We start from the raw sequence: 22,151 nt of genomic DNA on the forward strand, positions 1-22,151 counted from the left end.
TTGGCAGCTGCACGCTTGACTTTTCTCAGTTCATGGGCAGTTATTTTGCGCCTTGGTTTTTCCACACGCTTCTTGCGACCCTGTTGACTATATTGAATGAAACGCTTGATTGTTCGATGATCACGCTTCAGAAGCTTTGCAATTTTGAGACTGCTGCATCCCTCTGCAAGATATCTCACTATTTTTGACTTTTCTGAGCCTGTCAAGTCCTTCTTTTGACCCATTTTGCCAAAGGAAAGGACGTTGCCTAATAATTATGCACACCTGATATAGGGTGTTGATGTCATTAGACCACACCCCTTCTCATTACAGAGATGCACATCACCTAATATGCTTACGGTAATTGGTAGTAGGCTTTCGAGCCTATACAGCTTGGAGTAAGACAACATGCATGAAGAGGATGATGTGGACAAAATACTCATTTGCCTAATAATTCTGCACTCCCTGCAAAGGAATAGCTTAACATTGTGAGGCTTATCTACCAATAATTTAGAAAGAAATTTTTAAAATGCAAATCGAGGCCACGCCTGGGAACTCTTCAGGATTCCTCCAGGTAGGGAGGTGGCTGGCGAGAGGGAAGTACAGGCCTCTCTGCTTAGCCTGCTGTCCTCGCAACCCAACCTCAGATTATGTGGTGGAGAATGGATTAATGTCCAATGAGTGTTTGTTTTACCTCCTAAATCTCATTTTATGGTCCTTTCTGACCATCAAATGAGTGCACATATGTAAAACAATCACCTGCAATAGGAATAATATAAGACATTGATTTAAAATTAGTCATTCTGATAGCTTTTTTTAAAATTACCGAGCATAAAACTTTTGACTAGGGTATTAAATAATGAAATAGTTGTGGTAAAAATGCATTCTGAAGCTATATATATATAACCAAGCCTGAAGACACACGTCTTAAATGTTTCATGGTTCTAGGGTTGTCACACTATTCCAAATTTCCTCTGTCTCTGTATTTGTTTCATGATTGTATTTTTCCCAGGATGCGTTCAAATTCATCAACATACAGGTAACAAAGTCCCTCTCTTATCCTTCTAGTGTTGCACTTCATGTGGAGATACACAGACTGCAAGAGGTTTTCCGGGAGATCTGAATTGCTCGAGCAGAACAAACTAAATCACAGACATAATGGACGGGGCCATTCGTATCCATGCACTTATTTAAGTTGTGCATCTTGATTCAAGACCTGGAATGTCTTACTGAGCCATTTATCAAGAAATCATCCAGTCCAACAACCAGTCTGGCCTAACCAGAGTCACATGCTCCCTTTGTGATTATAATCAACTTTCCAATGAGAGAGAATTTCTTTCAACATATATTTCAACATCTGAAGAATAAGGAAACTGTCACATGTGTATTCAAGGACTGTGCTTATAAAACAAATATTTATGAAAACTTCAAAAGTCATAAATGCAGAAAAAAGTCTGACACTTGTAATGCATTTAAGTCTGGGATTAGTAAAAAAAACAATTAGACTGCGTGGAAACAGAGGCTGAAGTACAAAATGGGAAACTACAGGACTCTGCTGAAATCACAGGGATGTCCAGAGTCTGTGAACTCGGTTAAATCCAAAGCTAGTGCTTCTGTTTTTCCTGCAGCAAAAATAAAGAAACCAAGAAGAGCTGAAGCAAACTCTTATCCATCCTTTCCTTTGGGAGAAACACAAGAAGGAATGGAAAAGGAGACTTGAAATGCTGACAGCAATCAAAAGGAGAAACAATGACACTGGAGACAAAAATGGCTCGTACATTTGCCTACAGGCGTCAGGAGGTGGTGAATGAAGAACCTGGCATAGAGGATTTCAAGGTGGTCTGCACTGTTCCAACAGGAAGAGGTCGTAATGTCAGAAGTTAAATGTCAATGTTTTTTAATTTTTGTGAATGATTGGTCAGTATTTACTGATCGGGGCTCAAGAGTTGGGAGTTCGCCTTGTAATTGGAAGGTTGCCGGTTCGAGCCCCGGCTTGGACAGTCTCGGTCGTTGTGTCCTTGGGCAAGACACTTCACCCGTTGCCTACTGGTGGTGGTCAGAGGGCCCGGTGGCGCCAGTGTCCGGCAGCCTCGCCTCTGTCAGTGCGCCCCAGGGTGGCTGTGGCTACAATGTAGCTGCCATCACCAGTGTGTGAATGTGTGTGTGAATGGGTGGATGACTGGTTGTGTAAAGTGCTTTGGGGTCCTTAGGACCAAGTAAAGCACTATACAAATACAGGCCATGCACCATTTTTAAATGAATTTCTCTGTAACCAGTAAATGTATTTTAAAATATTTTTTTTGTTCAGATGATTTTTTTCTTCCAGCACACTTTCATGGCTCGGTTAGACAGCTGATCAAAGTCATCCAGGCCAAAGGAGGAGCAACACGTTCAAAAGTGGCTTTCATTATGAAAAGGTGTGCATATCAACATTGGGGGTACTGAATGAGCTAAGCTATGGCTGTTTACTTTTTTCTTTTTAAACAAAGAAACTAGGATAATTAGTTACTTTCAGATTACTTTTTTTTAAAATGATCAATAACGATCAATATTGAGCAGCACAGTGGTGCGGTGATTAGCATTGTTGCCTCACAGCAAGAAGGTCCTGGGTTTGATTCAACCACCTAGCCAGGTCTTTTCTGTGTGGTGCTTGCATGTTATTGGACAATTGACTCAAAGGCTATTTCGTAGGCAGGTGTGGGCTACTCTTTTGTTATGTCATTATCAATTAAGCAGAGAAAAACCCTGGAGTTGATTTGAGGTGTGGTGCTTGCGTTTTGAAGATTTTATTGTCCACAGAAGACAACAGTGGTGGCTGATCGCAGAATCATTTCCAACCAAGTGAACAGCTCTCTCTAGGAGGTAGACATATAGATATCCAAGTCTACCATAAAGAGAAGACTGCATGAAAGTAAATATAGAGGGTTCACTGCAAGGTGCAAGCCACTCATCAGCCTCAAGATCTTTCTTTCCACTTTCTTTGGTCAGATGAAACCAAGATCAACCTCTACGAGAATGATGGCAAGAGAAAAGTATGAAGAAGGTGTGGAACAGCTCATGAACTCTGAGGTGTTCAGAGACTGTCTGCTCAAATCCAGCTAAATGCAGTCAGATTGATTAGGCAGTGTTTCATAATACTGATGGACAATAAGCCACAACATACGGCCAAAGCACCCCAGGAGTTTATTGATGCAAACAACCTGATCTTAACCCAACTGAGCTGCATTTCACTTGCTGAAGATTAAACTTTGCACAGAAAGACCCACAAACAACCAGCAACTGAAACCTGCTGCAGCCACGGCCTGTGACAGCATTAAAAAGGAGGAAACCAGCATCTGTGTTCATCCATGAGTTCAAGACTTCAGGCTGTCATTGCCACCAAAAGGGTTTTTCAAACAGCTATTAGAAATGAACCTTTTATTTTCAGTTAGTTAATTTGTCCTGTTACTTTTGAGCCCCTGAAATGAAGGGGTTGTGTTTATGAAAACACTTTAGTTACTCACATTTGTATGCAATCTTTTTGTTCAACCCACTGAATAAAGCTGAAAGCCTGCACTTCAACTGCATGTGAGTTGTTTCACTTAAAATTCATTGTGGTAACGTACAGAACAAAAATGACAAAAAATTGTTCTCTGTCCAAATATTTATGGACCTAGCTGTTGATTAAATTACATGTCAGAGCATGTTGTTCTGTTGGTTAGCAGCTGCCACAAAATGGCCAGTAACTAACCCCCACGGAGGCTGTTGACTGTCAGAAAATGAAGAGGATTGCTTTACATTGAGCAAGTCTTGCTGTGCTCTGCTGGACTTAGTATAATCCACTATAATGCTTCCAGCACCCAGTGTCTGTGATGACGGAAACTGGCAAAGCTGTTTAGCTTGAAGTCGACAACTTCTTATGAATGCTAAATCCACAGAAAAAGTAACTGCACACTAAGATGCAGAGGATAATTAAGTGCCTCTCTAATGTGACTGAGCAGTACTCTCCACATGTACAGTCAAAATAGTATATTATGCAACAGCAGAATTAAAACCCTTTCTCCCCTCAGTCCCTGCGTACCAGTGGGTCACAGCATGAACTCTGCTCTTACTTGTCTCACAGACCAGACAAGGTCAATATTCATTACCAGCAACAGAGTTGTTCTAATTGTTTGTCTCCAGGGTTTTATAAAAAAAACAAAAAATCCCCCCCAAATCCTACTGCCTGAAATAGAGACTAAATGGAGACTAACCATCAGCAAACTACCAGATTATTTTAGACTGAAAGTAGAAAGTATATTTGTAATTGCTACATGTTAATGCCCATCCAAAGCCTGCTTACAAGCCATGTCATGCCAGCAGAACTACTGAGAACAACAACTGCAAAAGGAAAAACAAACAAGTGAAACTAAATTTGGTGATGTCTTGTGTTTGCTGTGTGTGTGTGTGTGTTTTTTTATCTATACATGTAGCTTGTAACTGTAGCTCAGGAGGCGGGGCAGGTCATCTACTGATCAGAAGGTTGGTGGTTCGATCCCTGTCTTAGCTCCCCCTGGTCCGCATGCCAAATATCCTTGGGCAAGATAGTTACCCCAAGTTGCTCTCCGATGCATCCGCCGGTGTGTGAATGGTAGTTAGCAAGTACTTAAAAGCATAGAAGACTGTGCATGTTGAGCACTTTGAGCACTCCGGGAGAGTAGAAGAGCTATATAAGAATCAGTCCGTTTACCATAACAAAACATTAATGAACGTTTTTCTTGAATGGTCACATTTCTTTATTTTGTTCAGTTTACATTTTTTCTTTGGTCTTTTCCTCATTTTCATGTCCCCTAGCATACAGTCTGGAAAGACCTAAAAAAGAATCCATGTACCAAATCTAAAATGTCAAAATAAATGTGACAGAAATTCACCCACTCGCTTAACCACTTTCCACTGGAGCTGATAGCTCTGCAAGCTGACAGGACAGGACACGGCACTAGTCCATCTCAGGGAAAATGTGACAGAAAATGATATTTGTAATTACATTTTCTCCAAGCATTTTCTTTTTAAATTAGTTAATTACTTTTCCATTTAGTTTGAACTATTTTTATTTTGTTATTTTATTTTTCCATCATTTACTTCCTGAACTTAAAAAATTGTTTCTCTATACAACTCTTTCTGCCTCTCTATGCAAATGATGAATCTGTTATTTCAAGAGTGGCGTGGGGTTGAATTTCTGCCTTTTGGATAAAATAGAGACACACATGCACATCAGTTTTACAGCCTTTATTGTAAAAACCTTTCTGCGCTGCGTCTAATCTTAGATAGTCCTGTAATATGTCTAACACGTCACTTATTACCAAACTGAACATAAATGAACCAAATGGAAATTGTTCTGTAGAAAGAAATGTTCCCCATCAGTGTTATGTGGACCAGTATAACTGCTGCATGGGATAAAACTGAGTTCATTTATATTCTTCATATTTACAGCGATCTTATTCCTACTCTGTAACATCATGTTTGTGCTGGTTGACCTGTGAGGACAACAGCTGCCTTCAAACTTGGTTTAAAGACCTTTATTGGAAATAATTGGAAAATTTAAAAAAGTGCAGATGAATTAAAAGGCTTGAGCATTATGTGACACGCAAACCTGTCAGTGGCGCATTGAAGTGTCACATTATGGAGATGTTTTCCAGCAGTAGGACGTGTGCAATCAAGTTGTAAAAACCTCTCACAAAAGATCAGCAGAAACAGGATGCACACGAGTGTCGTGACAAAGGCTGCACATGTTTCTATTAGTTTTATTTTTTAGAACAAATTTCAAGCAAACCTTTCTCACGTTGTCATTGCACGGTAGAATTTTGAGGTAAAAAAATTAATTGAATCCATTTTGGAATGAGGCTGCAACACGACTAAAATTTGGAAGCAGTGAAGCACTGTGGAAACGTTTGGGATGCGCTGTATCTATCGTGGCTTCCATCACAAGCTGGTGAAAAGAGCCTCCTCTCCAAGAAAGCCTTTGCATGCCCTCAGCAAACACAAACCGCACACTGGTTCCATTTTTCAAAGCATGTGTCAATTTGCCAGGTCACAGCAACCCCTGAAACCTTAGCGACCTATCCTGTCCTGCACTCGTACGACGCTGCTCTCTTTCTCTCCCTTCACGTGGGAGCCCTCCATCTGTTTTGTCTATAATGTGTTACTCGTGCATTTGCCCTAAGGACAGAATTCATGATGCTTTGTAATGGCCAGCCTCATCGCCCTCCCTCCTGTCCACTCTAAAGTGCCCACTAGGCAGAACCACTTAAAAATGTTTCATGTTGCTTTTCTTCCTGCTTGCTCGGCCTTTGTTGCACGATGAATAGGACGCTGAGAGCCGATGGGCTGCTGGCCTTAATGGTCTCTCCTTTTTACCTCCACCTTATGAGCTATTTGAATTGCATGGCTGATGTTTTGCCGTTGCCTCATCCTGAGAGAACAGAGCTCAAACTCTTAGACAAATTCCCTCCATAATTCATAGCTTCCCCCTACACCCCCACACAAACCTTTTAGCAGTCAACCAGTTATTCTAATACCATATATAACACTACTTGCTATTACATTTTCCTGCATCTTTTTTCTAATAACCAGCATAAGAAGCTCAGGCCACAAGAGCTGGAAGTCCAATATGACATGTCCTTGAGGAACAACAGCTAGCGTTCTCCCATTTATCAGCACTGATTACATGTATTGATCTGACAGAATATGTAGGATTCCCTAGAGAAAGAGGTCAGCAAACTGGAAAATCAGCTGCTGCTGCACAGTATCATGGTCTGTCCACAGTAAGATGGAGAGATCACATCAGATGCCAACCACCAGCAGCTCTTAGGTGAAAGTCAGCATTTAACAGCCTCCTGCTGCCAAATTTATTACCTAGTAAATACACAACAGTAATTCAGGGACATGGCAGCATCCCACCAATAATCTCGCTGATTTATCTGGTCATACTAATAATCTTAGTATATGAAATAAAGTAACAGGAAACTGGCTTTCTGCTGGCATGAAAGAAAAGGACAACACTGCCTAGCTTTTGAATTTGACATTTGTGCATAAACTCGAACTTTCTTCCTGCCCAAACGTTTATCTTTTTCAAGCATTGCTTGACGTGCTAGATGATGTAAATGTATTTTCTCCCTTTCTCAAAATGAGCATGAATATAAAAAGCATTTTGTGCCAAAATAGGAATGGAAATGGAAAGTCTGGTTTAATGTGCTAGTGGACTGACAAACAGTACTTTCAACACGATGCACATACATCATTGAATTTTAGGGACAAGAACAAAAATCTTCCACTTGTCCAGAGGAACAGCACAGGGCTTCCTCTGATTTTCCTGCTGTATACTCTGTACCAACTCAGGTATTTAATGGCTGTGATTGTGATTGCAAGGCACAGCGGAGTATTTGGTTTGTATGCATGGGAGGATATCTGGCCTACAGGAACTATTTTCTACTGGCGACACACTTCAGTACCCTCAACAGCCTGTTATTCTTTAAACACTGGAATTATGTTTACCATTTATGGACTAAATCACAAGTGCAGCAGTGCTGAGGGACTATTAAGATGCGGCCTATGGAGTAGTCAAAGTGTTGTTTGGTATGAGCTGAAGAACAGATTCTCAATCAGTGACTCCTATTAATACAGCCGGAGCAGTCATCTTTCTGTTGCTGTGTTCTTTTGTAATCTCCTGGATGAGCTGTCTATCACAGTAGTCATGGTAGACCAGCAACTCCTGGCAAGGTTCCCACTGCTCCAAGATTTCTAAATTTCTGGATGATCTCTCTCATCATAGTCAGTGACTTTCTTTCTTAGTCGATTCTTCAGATTGTAGCACGAGATGCTTTTAGCCGACTTCACTTTGTCAGACAGGTTTTAAGTGATTTCTTGATTCAGCTGGTGTGGCAATAATCGGGTGTGGGTGTTACTGGTGAAAGTGAGCTCAGCGTTCCAAAACTTACTTCCAATACTTTTACACATAAGATCAGGTAGGTTTGGATAGCTTTGTTTTCCTTAATAAATTAAAACACAATTCAGAATCTGCACTTTATTTTTTACTTGGGTTATCTTTGTTTAGTAATGAAACATTTAGGTATGACAAATATAAAAAAAATGCCAAAAGACATAAGGAAGGGGGAAATACTCGTTCATAGCACAGTAAATACCACTGTAATGCTTTGGCTCTACTTAAAACAGGCTTTGCTTTGAACCATCTCTTCCAAAGTATTTATACTCAGACAGAAAAGCAGAATGGTGATCCAGTTGTTGAACATGGTTTTGGTATGATTTGAGAAAAGCTATAAAATAATCAACCCACAACAGCCTTCAAACTAAAGTGCATCACATTATTTGAAATTTAGAATAATCTTTGATCTAAACAGAAAAAATTAGATGTTTTGTAAAAGCACATCAGAGTTCATATTATATGATGACTGCGATAGATAGATAGATAGATAGATAGATAGATAGATAGATAGATAGATAGATAGAATCGTTTTAATTCAAATATGTAAATGTAACTGAAATAATAAGAGAAAAGAAAAACTTCAAAACATCAAGTTTTCATGAAAATATCTATATCAACACGAGGTTCGTGCTCGAAGAGGATTGGGATGAAGTTTACACTTTTTCTATTCCCACCCGCTTTTTTCACATTCTATTATTTACAAGTCAATATTCAGAATTTGGAAACTGAAATCAGAGGAAATCCGTATGTACTGTTACTACATAGCTGCAAGTTTTAGTTAATGTGGAAAAATGTGTTACATCTGCCAAGTTAAAATATATCATCATACAATGTAAAGCGCCTTCAGGCAGCTGTTGTGATTTGGCACTGAAACTGAATTCGAGTGAAGTGAATTGATTTCTGCTTGATGAGCAACAAACAGGAATTATTTTGTTTTTGTTTGAGGGAGGGGGAACTTGATAAATGAATTTTGTCAAGCTTTGCACTGGAGAAATGTATTCCATGAAAAGAAAAACAAGACCTCGGGGCTTTTTTTCATTTGTGTGTTTTATTTGAATCTAACAGAAATCATGAGATTTTTTTTTATCATTGTTTATTCAAAGTGCACTTTTTCTCTTGGCAATGTGGATTTCCAGGTGTTTGATATAATAAGAAGGCTGTTTTCTCTTTGCTCATATATTTTTCTTATTCTCATTTTTTTTATCTTAAATTTTTGTTATTTCTTTTTAAATTCGGCGTTGCGTGAATTGATCACCTAAATCGCAAATTTCAGAACATTATCTAGCCCGAAGACAACTGGGACTATCTGCACATCACACTGCTCTCTTCTTTCAGTCAAACACTGATGCAACTCACAAGCCTGACAAGCTCCTGACACTGAGGTCTATTCCTAAGTGAGACTGCAGCCACCTGACATCGCTCTCGTTTACTTTGTTTTTCTCAGATAAATGCATTTTGGATTTCTTACAACCTTATCATCTTGCCAAAGCAGTGCTAGTGGTGCAGCCCTGACCTGCACATGGTTCTGAGGACTTATGGTCTTGAACTGTCGATGCCACCCACACAGCCTCATCTTAAAAAGTAAAACTCATTTAATTAAAGTAAGAGCCCGGGAGTCGTCAAAAGCTGCATTACTATTATTGCAAGGGCATGTTTGTGACAAATGCCAACCGTGACATATTGCATAGCACTACAGCTGCGCAATAAATGTTAACAACTTGAAAGGAGAACACAAAACAGAGATTGAAAAGCGTCTCTCTTAAGAACTTGCATGTTCTTTGTGAGGCTCTAAATTGATATATCTCTCTCTCTCTACTGACTTTGAACTTTACATCGTCACCGAATGCAAATATTCTATTTCTTTCAACCAGTGGATGTAACGTTCAAAGACACGCAACCTCCGCACACACAATGGAAAGCCTCGTGGACCACCTCCAGGTTTATGTGTCTTGCTCAAGATCGCCATCTAGCGCTGCAAGCTCGTTAAACTTTGCGTGCTTTGACTCCTCAGGCGGATTCGGTGGATATACAACAACAGCAATAATCATTCTGTTGCCCAATTAACATCCCAATTAATGAAACACGGACTGCTGAGGACCGTCTCAGTGCACAGTCACACCCTTTTAACACCAACAGGAGCTGACTGCGATGGTTTAGTAATTGATCAATCAGCTGCTTAATTTGTGAACTACATCCACGTGTAAGAGTGTCGACTGTGTTTCTGTTAGGTGATGTGAAGTTTAGCCGTGGCGCTTGTAAACTGAACAGAAAAGTGGGGAGATTAACAAAGAGCCAACTTGCGGTAAACAGGGCCAAACCGTACAGGGACGGGACAGCAGGACCGCTCAAAAATGAGTTATGAAACTAACTTTTGGGGGAAGCCAGCCTCATATTATCGCCAGAAAGACAACAGTTATTGAATCATGAAATCGCAAGAAATAGCAAGAGGTTATTGTGCTTATATGGTTCAAAATTTGGTTCAAAAGTGCTCATGTAGCACACACACACACACACACACACACACACACACACACACACATATATATATATATATATAGAGAGAGAGAGAGAGAGAGAGAGAGAGAGAGATTATTGATATTAGGAAATATCATTACAAACTGCTTCCTGCTGAATAGTGATTTTTCGATATCCCCCTTAAACGAATAGCTGTGCGTGTAGAAAACAATGATAAAATCATTTTTAGTGCTTACCTTTAGCGGGGATGCGTCATTTTAAAACCGACTTTTTCAAACGATGCCGGTCCATGAACTCGAGTTAAGTCCTCAGCATCTGTGTCGGAGCACTTCTCAACTTGAGCGCAGAATCTGTGCTGGTGCTCTGCTGCAGCTCCTCTTCACAGCACAGCCAAAGAGCAGCAGCGGCAGCGAGAGGAATGCCCCACTTCGCCTGCTACTTTGCATTGCTTAACAACCACTTCCTCCGCTGTTTAACAACACACATTGGATCAACTTCAAATATTCCTTTTGAGCTGCAACAGCCTCCTGCATCTTCCTGCACTCCAGGAAGAAACCTGTCAAAAGTATTATAACGTCTATAGTTATCTAAATATTTACTATTAGCTGATAATAACAAGTGCTTCTAGCAAAAGTAGCAATAAAACAGCATGAAAACACCTCGTTACAAATAGAAGTTTAAGGTATTTCCCTTCTTTGTTGTGATCAGTGTCAGGGTCATTACTCCAAAAAGTAAAGAAAAGTAAAGTAAAAAATATACCTGACCTCTACCCACTTTGCTTCCAGCAATGCCCCAGGTCAAACCAAGTTTTGGTGGCCCAGGGTCTGGTGGAAAGCCAATGCCTGGCCTATTACTGGTACACAGTAGTCTCTGCCAGACCACTTGAGGGTGTCCCACTTCTATTACCCAGTAATCCCAGAAAACGCATGCTGACTGCCTACACCTTGAACACACATGGTCTGGTGCTTCTGTTGCCCCCCAGCGTCTGCAGCCACTCTGACCTGTGGAGACATTGCAGAAGACAAGGGATGAAGGGATTAGCAGATAAACAACTCAGAGAAAAGGAGCATCTTACCAACAGTAAAATGTCGCTACATCTGTCACTACAACCATCTTCCTCTGCTTGTCCACCACTACTATGTTCGGTTGGTTTGTCCGTCGGTCTCTGGAAGGGGCCTGTCCTTCCATGATGGTTCCTTGTCTTGCTCCTCTTCTTTCTTGGGTTTCTGCTGCCTGAGGTATTCGCTAAGCACACAGTGAGTTGTGACTATCTTCCTGATGTACTCGTGGATGTTTGTTGTCTCATATGGAGCGTGGTTCTCACACTCACTAATCACCGGCCGCCTTCCTTCTGTTTAGCGTACAGCCTCGGGGTGAAACCCTCCATGCATGGTGGCTTCTATCGCCTCCTTTGGCCTGCTTATTATCCCAGCAGGGCAAAGGTGTTGATATCCTGGATCTTGTTATTACCATTCAGGTGACTCAGCAGGACTATGCCAGTTCACACCTGGCATACAGCTTGGTGTCATCCATGTAGAGGAAATGTCCACTGCTCCATTCTCCATGGAGAAAGAGCATTTCCTTGGTGAATCCAGCATTTGATGGTGACTTTGCTATTGGAGTTAGCCTCTACTGTTGTTTGCCACATCCCCATTGAGTTCCTAATGAAGGCTCTTAGGGTCCTGCTGATCTTGTACAGTTCTAGGCATTCCAGGATTCATGTGTGGGGCACTGAGTCATAGGCTTTCTTGTGGTCAATCCAGGCAATCCAGTAAACAGAATGGTTAGTCTGGTCTTACTCTTGGGTGACTGCTCTGTCTACCAAGAGCTGGTGTTTCGCTCCTCTGGTGTTTCTGGCCAGTCGTTGGCTGCTGCACCCATTCTGGGTATTTTACTGTCTATGCATTTACTCTTGGCTTGTAGTTTGGTATCAAAATGCCAAGACTGCAAGACCAAAAACACTCAGCTCCCTTTTTCAGTTTGGAACCTCACTATAGTGAAAAGTGAAGCCAGTGATGCTTTTGTATATCATGGTTCCATTAATTAAGTATAAAACAGGCAATTGTGACTGACAGTCTCAGTCATGCATGCAGTGTCCTCATATTTGGAATCCACCATGTGTCATATGTTAAATAAAAAACAAACAAACAAATAAAACCATACAAACAAAAAGTCCCTCAAACTCTATTCTACAGACTCGTGGGTGACATGACCATGTCACGGCTGCTATGTTCATCTTTAATACACATTCTGTCTCTCTCATATGTTTTAAGAACTTTTCTTTTACTTTGGTACTACATTTAAATGACATAGAGATTAAAGTAGCACCAAAATTGTAACATTTACTGTTTTAGCACTAAAACACTGAAACTGTGCAATATAAATGAAGCCTTCATACACATCTGTAGTATTCCTTGATGCTTTGATATTAATGTAGTTTTGTTTAAATTTGTGGAAATCGTAAGGTTTACTATAATTACTTTTACGGTAGTGTTGTAGTATAGTTGTGTCAGGAAGGGCACTGGGTGTAAAACTGCCAAATGAAAACATACAGACAAGGGAGCAGCTCAGATTAGATTTGACTCTAACTGCCAACATGAAGATGAATTAAAGGCTTTAACGTTGCTTCATTTGGATAAAGGGTAATGCAGCTTGGGAGCCTTGAGAGTTGATATAAGTGTTGGCTCTTATATCGCTGATCCGACAGCACTTGAACGCAGCAAGACGCGGTACTGCTTGGGCGTCATGACGTCAGCGGTCGTGCCTTTCCTTCCGTATTTCGCTGAACTTTGCCGTGAATGTTTACAACCGTGTCTTCCCGCGTCTTGGCTGAACAGCAAGTTAGCGAGCGCCGGCAGCTGTATGTGGCTCGTTAGTGAGTGTGGACGATGATTAAAACGGAGAGAGTGCTGCATTTGAAAAGCTGCGTGGGGCGGAAGCTCCGAGTGGTCCGGGAACACTATCTGAGAGAGCGGGTCCCCTGCTGCAGCTCACTGTGTCAGGCCGACTGTGTAAATGGTAAAATCAGCAAAATGTCACATTCACAAAAACTGCTCTTTGTTTACTGCTATAGAAGAATCTAACGTTGCTGTTAACGCGGTGCTGGCAGGTAGGGGTTTGGGGCTGTGCACAATCAAATGAGGAAAATAACGTCATTTTTATTATATTATATTTTGCTTCACTGTGACATGAATCGTGAAATAGCAAAGTGCATACAGTATGACCCAAAGCTAGAATTACCTCGTATGACAGTTAAATGGCAAACCTGTGCACAGATAAGAGGCAAGGGTGCACCAGTCTGACTTTGTCTAAGATATAAAACCAAAACCTTGGTAGCTTGTGTGGGCAGAACAGTGTTATGCGATATTCCTCACTGTGAGGAAGAAACTCTTTAGAGGCAGTCAGGATGCACTCAAAGATTCCTTTCCTGAAAAAGCATGTTTTTGTTTTCCCTAAATGTACTTGCACTAGTTAATTTTAGCTCAGTGTAAGAATCGTTATTGATCTGTGCTTTATGGTTACGACAGTTTCTTCTTTCACTGCTCTCAGTCTTAGTGTAAGTGCACATCTTCATATGCATGTAATGCATGGAGGGGGGCTGATAAGAGACAGGTGAACTGGTGTAATATTAATCAAGTTGACACAACCAACAGTGCTATCGTAAGTTCAATAAAGTGTTCGTAGTAGTTGTTAAACCAGATATATTTAATGAGAACATGCAAGTGAGAGTAAAGCCAACAGGTTTGTAGAGCTTTTTAGTGACGTCCACTCACTTGACCACAGTTTGTTAGAAGCATTCAGAGAAAAGCTTTGGGCACAGCAGGTGTAAATGCCTGCAGGCTGCCAGCTCTTTAGCTGTTGGTTTCCTTCATGCTACGATCAGCTGGTGATCTGCTGCTGACAGTAGGGATGTAAACGCAGAACAGTGTAGAACTGGATAGATTAGAGCGTTGTCACCGATACCCTGTTTTGCTTTTTGAGTCTGGACTGCACTGATATGTGATCCAAATACTGGATAGGGTCATCTGTAGTAAAGAACAATCACTTAAGCTTGCACATTTGTGCTGCTGTTTAGTGTTTGAGATGAGAATGATCAGCACTTTTATGAAATATCAATACGAGTTCAAAAGGTTTTTTTCTGTGTATACTGTGTATATTGACTTCATCTTAATACAGATCTTCCTTGTGTTTGTAGGTTATACAGCGCCCTGAAAACATTGTGAGCAACACCTCATGTCTTTGCATTTTGCTTGGAAAATAGAAAATAGGTGCAACAATTTATTGAAATATCTGAAAACCTAAAAAGAAATCCACTGTATGAGACCTGCCAGGTTTATGTTTATATCAAGTTTTAGGCTAATAGTGCTGCAGATATCAGCCTGTTGGTGAAAAACACTATTTTATGAATGTCAGACTGCATTATCTGTGGCATTTTTCATAGATTCAGCTAAAGAAATTGGAAGAAGATACAATTTAATTATTTATTTTTGCTGTGTTATAATGTCTAGATATAACCCTGGTTCATCCCTCGAGTTAGGTGGTTTTTTTATGATTCATAGGTTAGGCTTAACAAATTAAAACTAAATGAAAATGTTTGGTATAATAACTGTGAATGAAAAACCATCAAGTGTCCAAAGAAAGACTTTTAGAAATCCTGGAAAACTGCTGCGAGGCTGCTCACTGTTAATATGATAGACTGCATTATAATAACTGGTACTGAAATATATCAAAGTAACAATAAATTTTAGTTTTTGCCATATAATATGCTGATGAACATCTAGTGTGCAAATAAAGTAAAAACAAGTGTTTTAAAGAGAGTGATGTGTAAGCACAATAAACTCTTTATATGCGACATTTTGGAAAATATTTAAACGCATTTCTCTGGATGTACGTCGATTCCTGTCATCTGTGCAACGTTTAGTAGGAAACAAGCAAATGTAAAAGAAGGATGCTTTTAAGTGTCTTTTAGCACAGTTGATAAAATTTCCAATAGGAAATCAAGCAAATAAAGAGCTGTAGAAACAAGAATGTATCGCTGAACATTGATCTTCCCAAACAGATGGAAAGCTGCTGCCCGGAGATTTGACCCACTATGTGGTGCCTGATGTTGCTGTCGTGGTCGACTACCTGGAGATCTTGGAGTTCAGAGAGCTGCAGGGCATCATCTTCACCCAGACTGCTTGCCAGGCTCTACAGAGCAAGAATCGCAGGTACAATTGTTTGGGGGTTTTTTGTTTTTGTTTTTTTTTTTGGGGGGGGGAGTTTACTGGGAAGTAAACAGGCCAGTACTGATGTTCTTTTTTGTTATTTGTGGCTTTGTTACATGGAAACTGTTTTAGTTCTTCATCATATAGGTTTTGAACAGTCGTGTAATGTTGAAGAAACACATTGACCACTGAAAGCAGTAAATGCTGATCCATCCCTCCTGGGTATGTGTCAGCCAGTCTCACAGGACTAACACAACCATTCACACTCGCATTTCTGCTTTCACACCTATGGGCAATTTAGTGTTTCCAATTAACCTGTCACCACTAACTGCACGTCTTAAAATGCAGTTAGTGGGGATGTCATTAAAATGAATGCAACTTGTCTGCGCTGTTAACTATCCCCAAACACGGCACCTGCTTCCTGAAATGCTCAGAGTAGCTCATCTGCAACCAGCCGTGCTCGAAGTCTTTTAAACGACTCTTTTTGAATTTCTGTTTGAAGTGTTGAGTTGCATTCATAATCAAGCTGTTAGCTGTGTGCCCAGCTTAACCTAGCTACACATGTTTGTAGACATTGACCAGGGGTCAGCCTCATTATATCAGAGCTCTGCTGACAAAGCTGCAAGAGACGCAGCCTGTGACTTGAAATATGTGTCCAGCATAAACATGCAGGAGCGCTTTGGACAAACTTGATGAGCACTGTAAATAAGAAGTCCCACGTGAACTCGGGTTTCAGTCCAGTTTATTCCTGATTTGTGCTCACACAGCCATTTTAGAGTGTTGCATCATTAATGTGATGAGGCTTCACTTTGATAGTGTTAGGTGGACATCTGGTGAAACATACAGAGTTGTCATACTGAATCACTACTTACTGTTTTCCATTGACTTTAACGTGCACAGCAAAGAGAAAAAAGCTTCATCGTGGACTCTCTTTGCAGTTTCACCTTTGCAGAATCGCTGAATTTTCTATACATCATCTATATTAACTCAACTAGTGATCGGGGCATTTGTAGGCCTTTATTTCTTATTTCATCTGTTTGATCAGTACAAGTGTTCCTTTTTAGTGTGAAACAGCTACTACATGTACTCTGAAATGTGCCATGTTAAAGTTAGTGCAGTATAGTGTTCACACATAGTCAACATGTTTCAGAAAAAAGCAATCTGCTGCTTTAGTTCACCAACTGGGCTTTTATTGTGAAACTCAAAGGATAACAAAGCCAGGTGGCATCCTCTTTCAATAATTTCAGATCAGGATCTTATGTTTAGGTCTAATGCATATTATCTGACAGACAAGTCTTTGTTTTATTTTGATTTTTACAAACAAGAGTGAGTTTAAAAATGAGTCTGTGCCAAAATGAACAAAGGAACATAAATTATGTTAGGAAAAGTCAACATACGTTGGTCTATTTTTTCTCCCTCGTGCTTCAGGGTCAACGTTCTCTTAACATCCCCACCATTCTCCCAAACTAATGAGAGGCTTTCTTGAGTGTAATTTATGATTTTATTGAATGTACTTGTTTTTGTAATGTGCGTTTGTGCAGATATTACAAGCGGCTGCAAACCCTTGTCAAAGACCCTCGACACGACTGCGTGCTGTTTGCCAATGAATTTCAGAAGTACTCTTACTGTCCACGAGAGAAGGGCGAGAGCCAGGAAAAATGGCAGACCAGGTCAGTGCTCATTATTTACCACACTCACTGAAGTGTACAGTCGAGATGCTGCAGCACATGTAGCATAGAAATACAGTCTATAGAGTCTTTTCCTTTCTCATTTTTTCCTCTTTGTCATGTTTTTTCTTCTACTTATACTTCTTTGACTTCATTTTGTTTTTCTGGGTCGAAGTGTGACGTTACATGTTTCACTAGGTGAAATTTGTAAATCTCATTAATTACAATGGAGATTATGCTAATTAAACATATTCAGTTCTTCAGTAAAGACGAAATACTTACACCATGGGAAGTCCCCAATATTGCCTATTGCAGCGTAACTAAGGGAGGATTCAGGGTCACTCAATCCAGCCCTAACTATAAATCAAAAAGGAAAGTTTTAATCCTAATCTTAATAGTTGACAGGGCGTCAGTCTCCCATGTCCAAATAGGAAGCTGGTTCTACAAAAAAGGGCTTGAAGGCTGATGCTCTGCCTCCCATTCTACTTTTGTAAACCCCACAAATAAGCCCGCAGCCTGAGAGCAAAGTGGGTGTGTAAAATGGGTTTGATTATTCAAGACTTTTCTGTGGAAGAAGATTTTAAATTAAATTCTGGATTTAACAGGGAAGCCAGTATGGGAGAAATATGTTCTTTTGTTCTTGGACTGGATTAACTGAAGGTTTTTCAAATGATGCTTTTAGGACATCCTGATAATCATCCAATCACACAAAATGTCTTTGACTGCACCTGCTGACTACTTCTGCTCAGCAACTCTTGAAAGGAAATTGCGTTTGTAAAAATGTTAAGTCTCTGGGTTTAAAAAATATTTTGTGAAAGTGACATAAATGTATAGTTCACACGTGTGCAAAATTCATCTGGGAGATTTAATTTAAGTTTAAAATTTAAACATTAAAATTTAACTTTCTTTCAAATTGTGCAACAGGCCAGCGGTGCAGATGCATATGGCACTTAGAGCACACGTACTGGCTAAGATGTCAATCGAGCATTCATAGTGTTTTGTCCCAATAGGGGTTCAATGGGTAAAGGGGTCATTTTAACATTTTCAAAAATGTTTTTCCTCCACTTCAGGTAGAAAACAAGTGCAGGAACAAAGAAATCAGGAGGACTTGTGAATGGCAGCTTAAAAGTGATTAATATTTATACCAGTTTAATAGAGAAAAGCACCAAAAGGATTTAATGAGTGTTTTTAATAATAGAGACTTGGTTGTAATGTTAATCATGATCTGACAAACTTTTTTGTTGTGCCAAAAAATGAAACTAGAAGTGCAGTGTGTTCTCATGAAATGTGTTTATTAGATAGATAAGGCACTCAATTATTTATTTTTTATATTCTTTCTGTGGAAGCACCATTTGAATTACAAGTAGTGTGAAATTATAACTTCCACCTACAAAACAACAAAAACTTAGTGGGATATGTTAGAGATTATTGCTTTAGCGGGCAGTTTGCTTTCATGCATCTTATGCTAAACTTGTGAGTTCATTTAATGTGTGTGTGTGTGTGTGTGTGTGTAGGTGTGTGTACTCAGCTGCAGTGTGGTACTACAACCACCTGGCAGGAATGATGAATATAGTGATGATCACTGAGGATCCCGAGGCCGTAGCTCAGTTCAGCAGCCTGACGTCTGGAGTGTACGTCATCTCCGTCCAGGTATATGAAATACCTTTATAATACCATCTACTCTATATCGGCTTCTTATATGTAGCCACCTTACAGGGGTTTATCATCATGCATTTAGAGAAACACGTGGTTTGAACACCTAAAACTGAAAGTCGGCTCTTAGTGTTAAAGTCGTTGTGTTGGAGTCTATATGATGGAACAATTGGTTGGTCTGTATTATTTCACTAATCTTCAGTGGGACTATTGTAGCATATAGCAGGCATGGGTTTTTGAAACACTTACATTTTTGGCAGCAGTATTAGAACAGTCTCACTTAGAAGTGAAATTGGTGGTCAAACTTTCAGTCATTACACATGATTTCTTGGTTAACTGACAAAATGTAAATATATGTGGCATTTAGTCTGTTTACATACGGAGAGCTGCGCTTTGTTTTTCAATTCATGTCAGCCTAGCAAGCATGCTGTGGTTGTATAAAACACAGTGACAATGAGTCAGAAAACTATTAAACTAGTATGTAAATGAGAATTCTGCTAAAGGTGAAGGGCACAGCCTTGTTTGTAATTGCACTGATTGATCCGAGCTCTGTCAGAAAAAAGACAGTTACACTTTTTACCTATTTGTCGATACACTGGTATCGCCATTTATAATGGTCAATAAATGACAGTTAAAGTAAAGAAGCCTTTAGCCATGTTATGCGTATTGATATTATATGTTTGGCTTCACAGGTACTCTGCATCTTCCCTCTTGGCAACGTGTTTGGAACGCCGCAAACACGAGTCGGTCAGAGAGTAAACTCATTGCTCAATAAGGACTGATATCAAGTCTGATGTTTATTTAAAGGGAAAAGAGCAGTACATGCTAGTAGCCGTGAAATTCATATTACATCACTTTCTATTGTGATACATTTTTGATACATTGCTGCCAGATTTGTATATTTTTATCCAAACATAGGCTACGTCCACACGTACCCAGGTGTTTTTGAAAACGCAGATTTTTCTATGCGTTTGCACCTTTCGTCCACACGTAAACGGCGTTTTCGGTCACTGAAAACAGAGATTTTTAAAAACGCCTGCCAGGGTGGATATTTTTGAAAACTCCGTTTTTGCATTTACGTGTGGACGAGAAAAACGGAGAAAACGCAGCGTCAAAGGTGTGCGCCTTTTTTGACGTCACACTGTGCGCCACGTTATTGTTTCGGTGAAATGAATTTCTACAATACTGTTACTGTTAATTCTACTCTCTGCAGTGTTTAAATGCTTACACATATACACACAGTTACTGTCCCTCCACACATACGACTCGGTTCTGCTTCTATGCGCCATCTTTGTTTACTATCTCCCGCCGAGGCTTCTAGACTTCTGATTGGCCAACATTTCTACACTGTTAGGAATATAGCGCCACCCGTTAAAACGAAAACGGAAAACCTCAGTTTTCAAAAATACCCGTGTACGTGTGGCCGTAGCCTTACAAATCCTCCATATCCCTGCCACTTTGACTTGCCACACTGCAAAGTACTTCAGGATTCCTTCATGAATCGTTGCTCTGTGAGATTAACTGAATCGGTGCTGTGGCTAACATGTACTTATAAAAGTGTAGCTATCTGCTCTCCATAATACATTCTGTGTGGACTAGACACAAACATCCATGCTGTCTGACCGGACACACCACGCAGCTTATTTCCCACTTGCATTAAAAAAAATAATGTAGCTATAATGATCACATACTGCTGTAATTACAAAATGTAAGATATTGGCTGAACATGATATTAATAGAATAATAGAATGTCTGAATTTCTCTCATTTATTTGTCTTTAGTTCTGCCAACTCAGTCTTTTTTATATAATGTAACATCATTTTTATACTCTGACTGTAATACTGTACATAGGCTGTAATGATTATTGCATAGCTTGTATTTTAAGTTTACATTCATGGTAATTTGGTACTTCTGATCATTTCTGTAAACCAATCTCTGTGCAGCACACAATTTTAATAAGTTAAAAAAAAGAATTCAGTGTAAAAGTTTGAATTCATTTTTGATTTTCTGTACAGTCCACATCCTCGCACAATTCTGGGTAGATATTGGACCAATTTTCAACCAGAATTGGTAGAATTCATTTAAATTGGTTGGTTTCCTAAAACGGTCGTGGCGTTTAAGCCCATTCCAAAAACTCGCTTTATTCATTCTGAAACCAGTTCTTACATCTATTTAACTATTATTGTAATACTAATACTGAGGACGTCTAACTGTATCAAAAGGTTTAACCATCTGGCTGTTGATTTGAGGTGAATTTGAAAGATTTTACTCTATTTCTTGAACCTGATAAGGTTAAGTGGAAGAGGATCCAAAACTTGGGCCCTTGAAGGGATGTTACTGGAACTAAGAAGGCCAACTGAAGTAATTTATTTCTTGACCTGTGTGTTTTTCCTTTGCCAGGATTATTTGCAAAGCTTCTGGTCAGATCTGCAGGCAGCCCATGAACTGTTTAGCTCCATTTCTCAGGCACAACAAGAGACAGAGGGCGACGATGGGGAGAAAGAGTTTCCCGAACATCTTCCCGCTGAAGTCCTGGAGGCTGGTATAAAGTCTGAACGTTACATTCAGGTAAACATTTACCAACCTGTTGTTGGGTCTAACGCTTAAACCCCGCTGACTCAGCGCTTTCTTTTACTTGCTGCAAGGGGAGAAGCTCTTCATCTGATCTTAGCCCAACTCCAGCCTTCCCTCAAAGCCCTTTTATTAACTTCAGTGGTCACACAAGCATCAACATGAATCATGCAACAGATAAGACACTCACATGTGAACGTGTGTCTCTGCAAGAGTGAACATGTGATGTGTGTGTATGTGAATGTGTGTCTGTGAGCATGTGATGTGATCAGTGATGTGTGTGTGTAGAAAACAGAGGTGAGCATTCATGCTAAAGATCTGATCATCTTGTGCAATGACAAACATATTGATCCACAATTCTCCTGTTTTAAGTATCCCGGATCTCTCTTTAAAACACGAGTTTAAAACAACGGCAGGAACAAAGTTTAAATATTTTAGTAGCTTTAAGCCTGTTCATTTTTCAGAGAACCTGCAGGTACCTTTAATACATATACTAATCTATACTAACGAAATACACTGATGAGTGAAGGGAGTGTGCTGAGGAGGTAGGAGTATTTGAGGGGCTGACGAATAAAGAAAATGAGATGAAGAGCAGGACTGTTATTGAATGAAGAAGATATGAACTGTCTCTAATTTTTCTTG

General features: G+C 39.9%; 2 protein-coding genes across 6 annotated transcripts in view; one reads left to right on the forward strand and one right to left on the reverse strand.

Annotated features, from left to right (window-relative positions):
• LOC120715268 (multiple epidermal growth factor-like domains protein 11) overlaps nucleotides 1-10,808 on the reverse strand; it is a 254,980-nt gene extending 244,172 nt beyond the window's left edge. For 2 of the 5 annotated variants that reach the window (XM_040002151.1, XM_040002150.1), the window contains exon 1: nucleotides 10,648-10,808. The gene's annotated coding sequence lies outside the window, so the exon portion shown is untranslated. The remainder of the gene's footprint in view (nucleotides 1-10,647) is intronic. The other 3 variants (XM_040002149.1, XM_040002152.1, XM_040002153.1) reach the window with 3 other exon arrangements.
• Nucleotides 10,809-13,155: 2,347 nt separating this feature from the next.
• The window catches only part of dis3l (DIS3 like exosome 3'-5' exoribonuclease), a 34,407-nt gene continuing 25,411 nt past the window's right edge, over nucleotides 13,156-22,151 (forward strand). Inside the window, exons 1-5 of the mRNA XM_040002158.1 lie at nucleotides 13,156-13,429; nucleotides 15,471-15,621; nucleotides 17,160-17,288; nucleotides 18,800-18,935; nucleotides 21,339-21,506. Of these exons, the coding sequence (XP_039858092.1) occupies nucleotides 13,300-13,429; nucleotides 15,471-15,621; nucleotides 17,160-17,288; nucleotides 18,800-18,935; nucleotides 21,339-21,506 (714 nt within the window). The 5' untranslated portion in view covers nucleotides 13,156-13,299. The remainder of the gene's footprint in view (nucleotides 13,430-15,470; nucleotides 15,622-17,159; nucleotides 17,289-18,799; nucleotides 18,936-21,338; nucleotides 21,507-22,151) is intronic.

Source organism: Simochromis diagramma, unplaced genomic scaffold (assembly GCF_900408965.1).
Source record: "Simochromis diagramma unplaced genomic scaffold, fSimDia1.1 OVJJ01000430.1, whole genome shotgun sequence".
NCBI lineage: Eukaryota > Metazoa > Chordata > Actinopteri > Cichliformes > Cichlidae > Simochromis > Simochromis diagramma.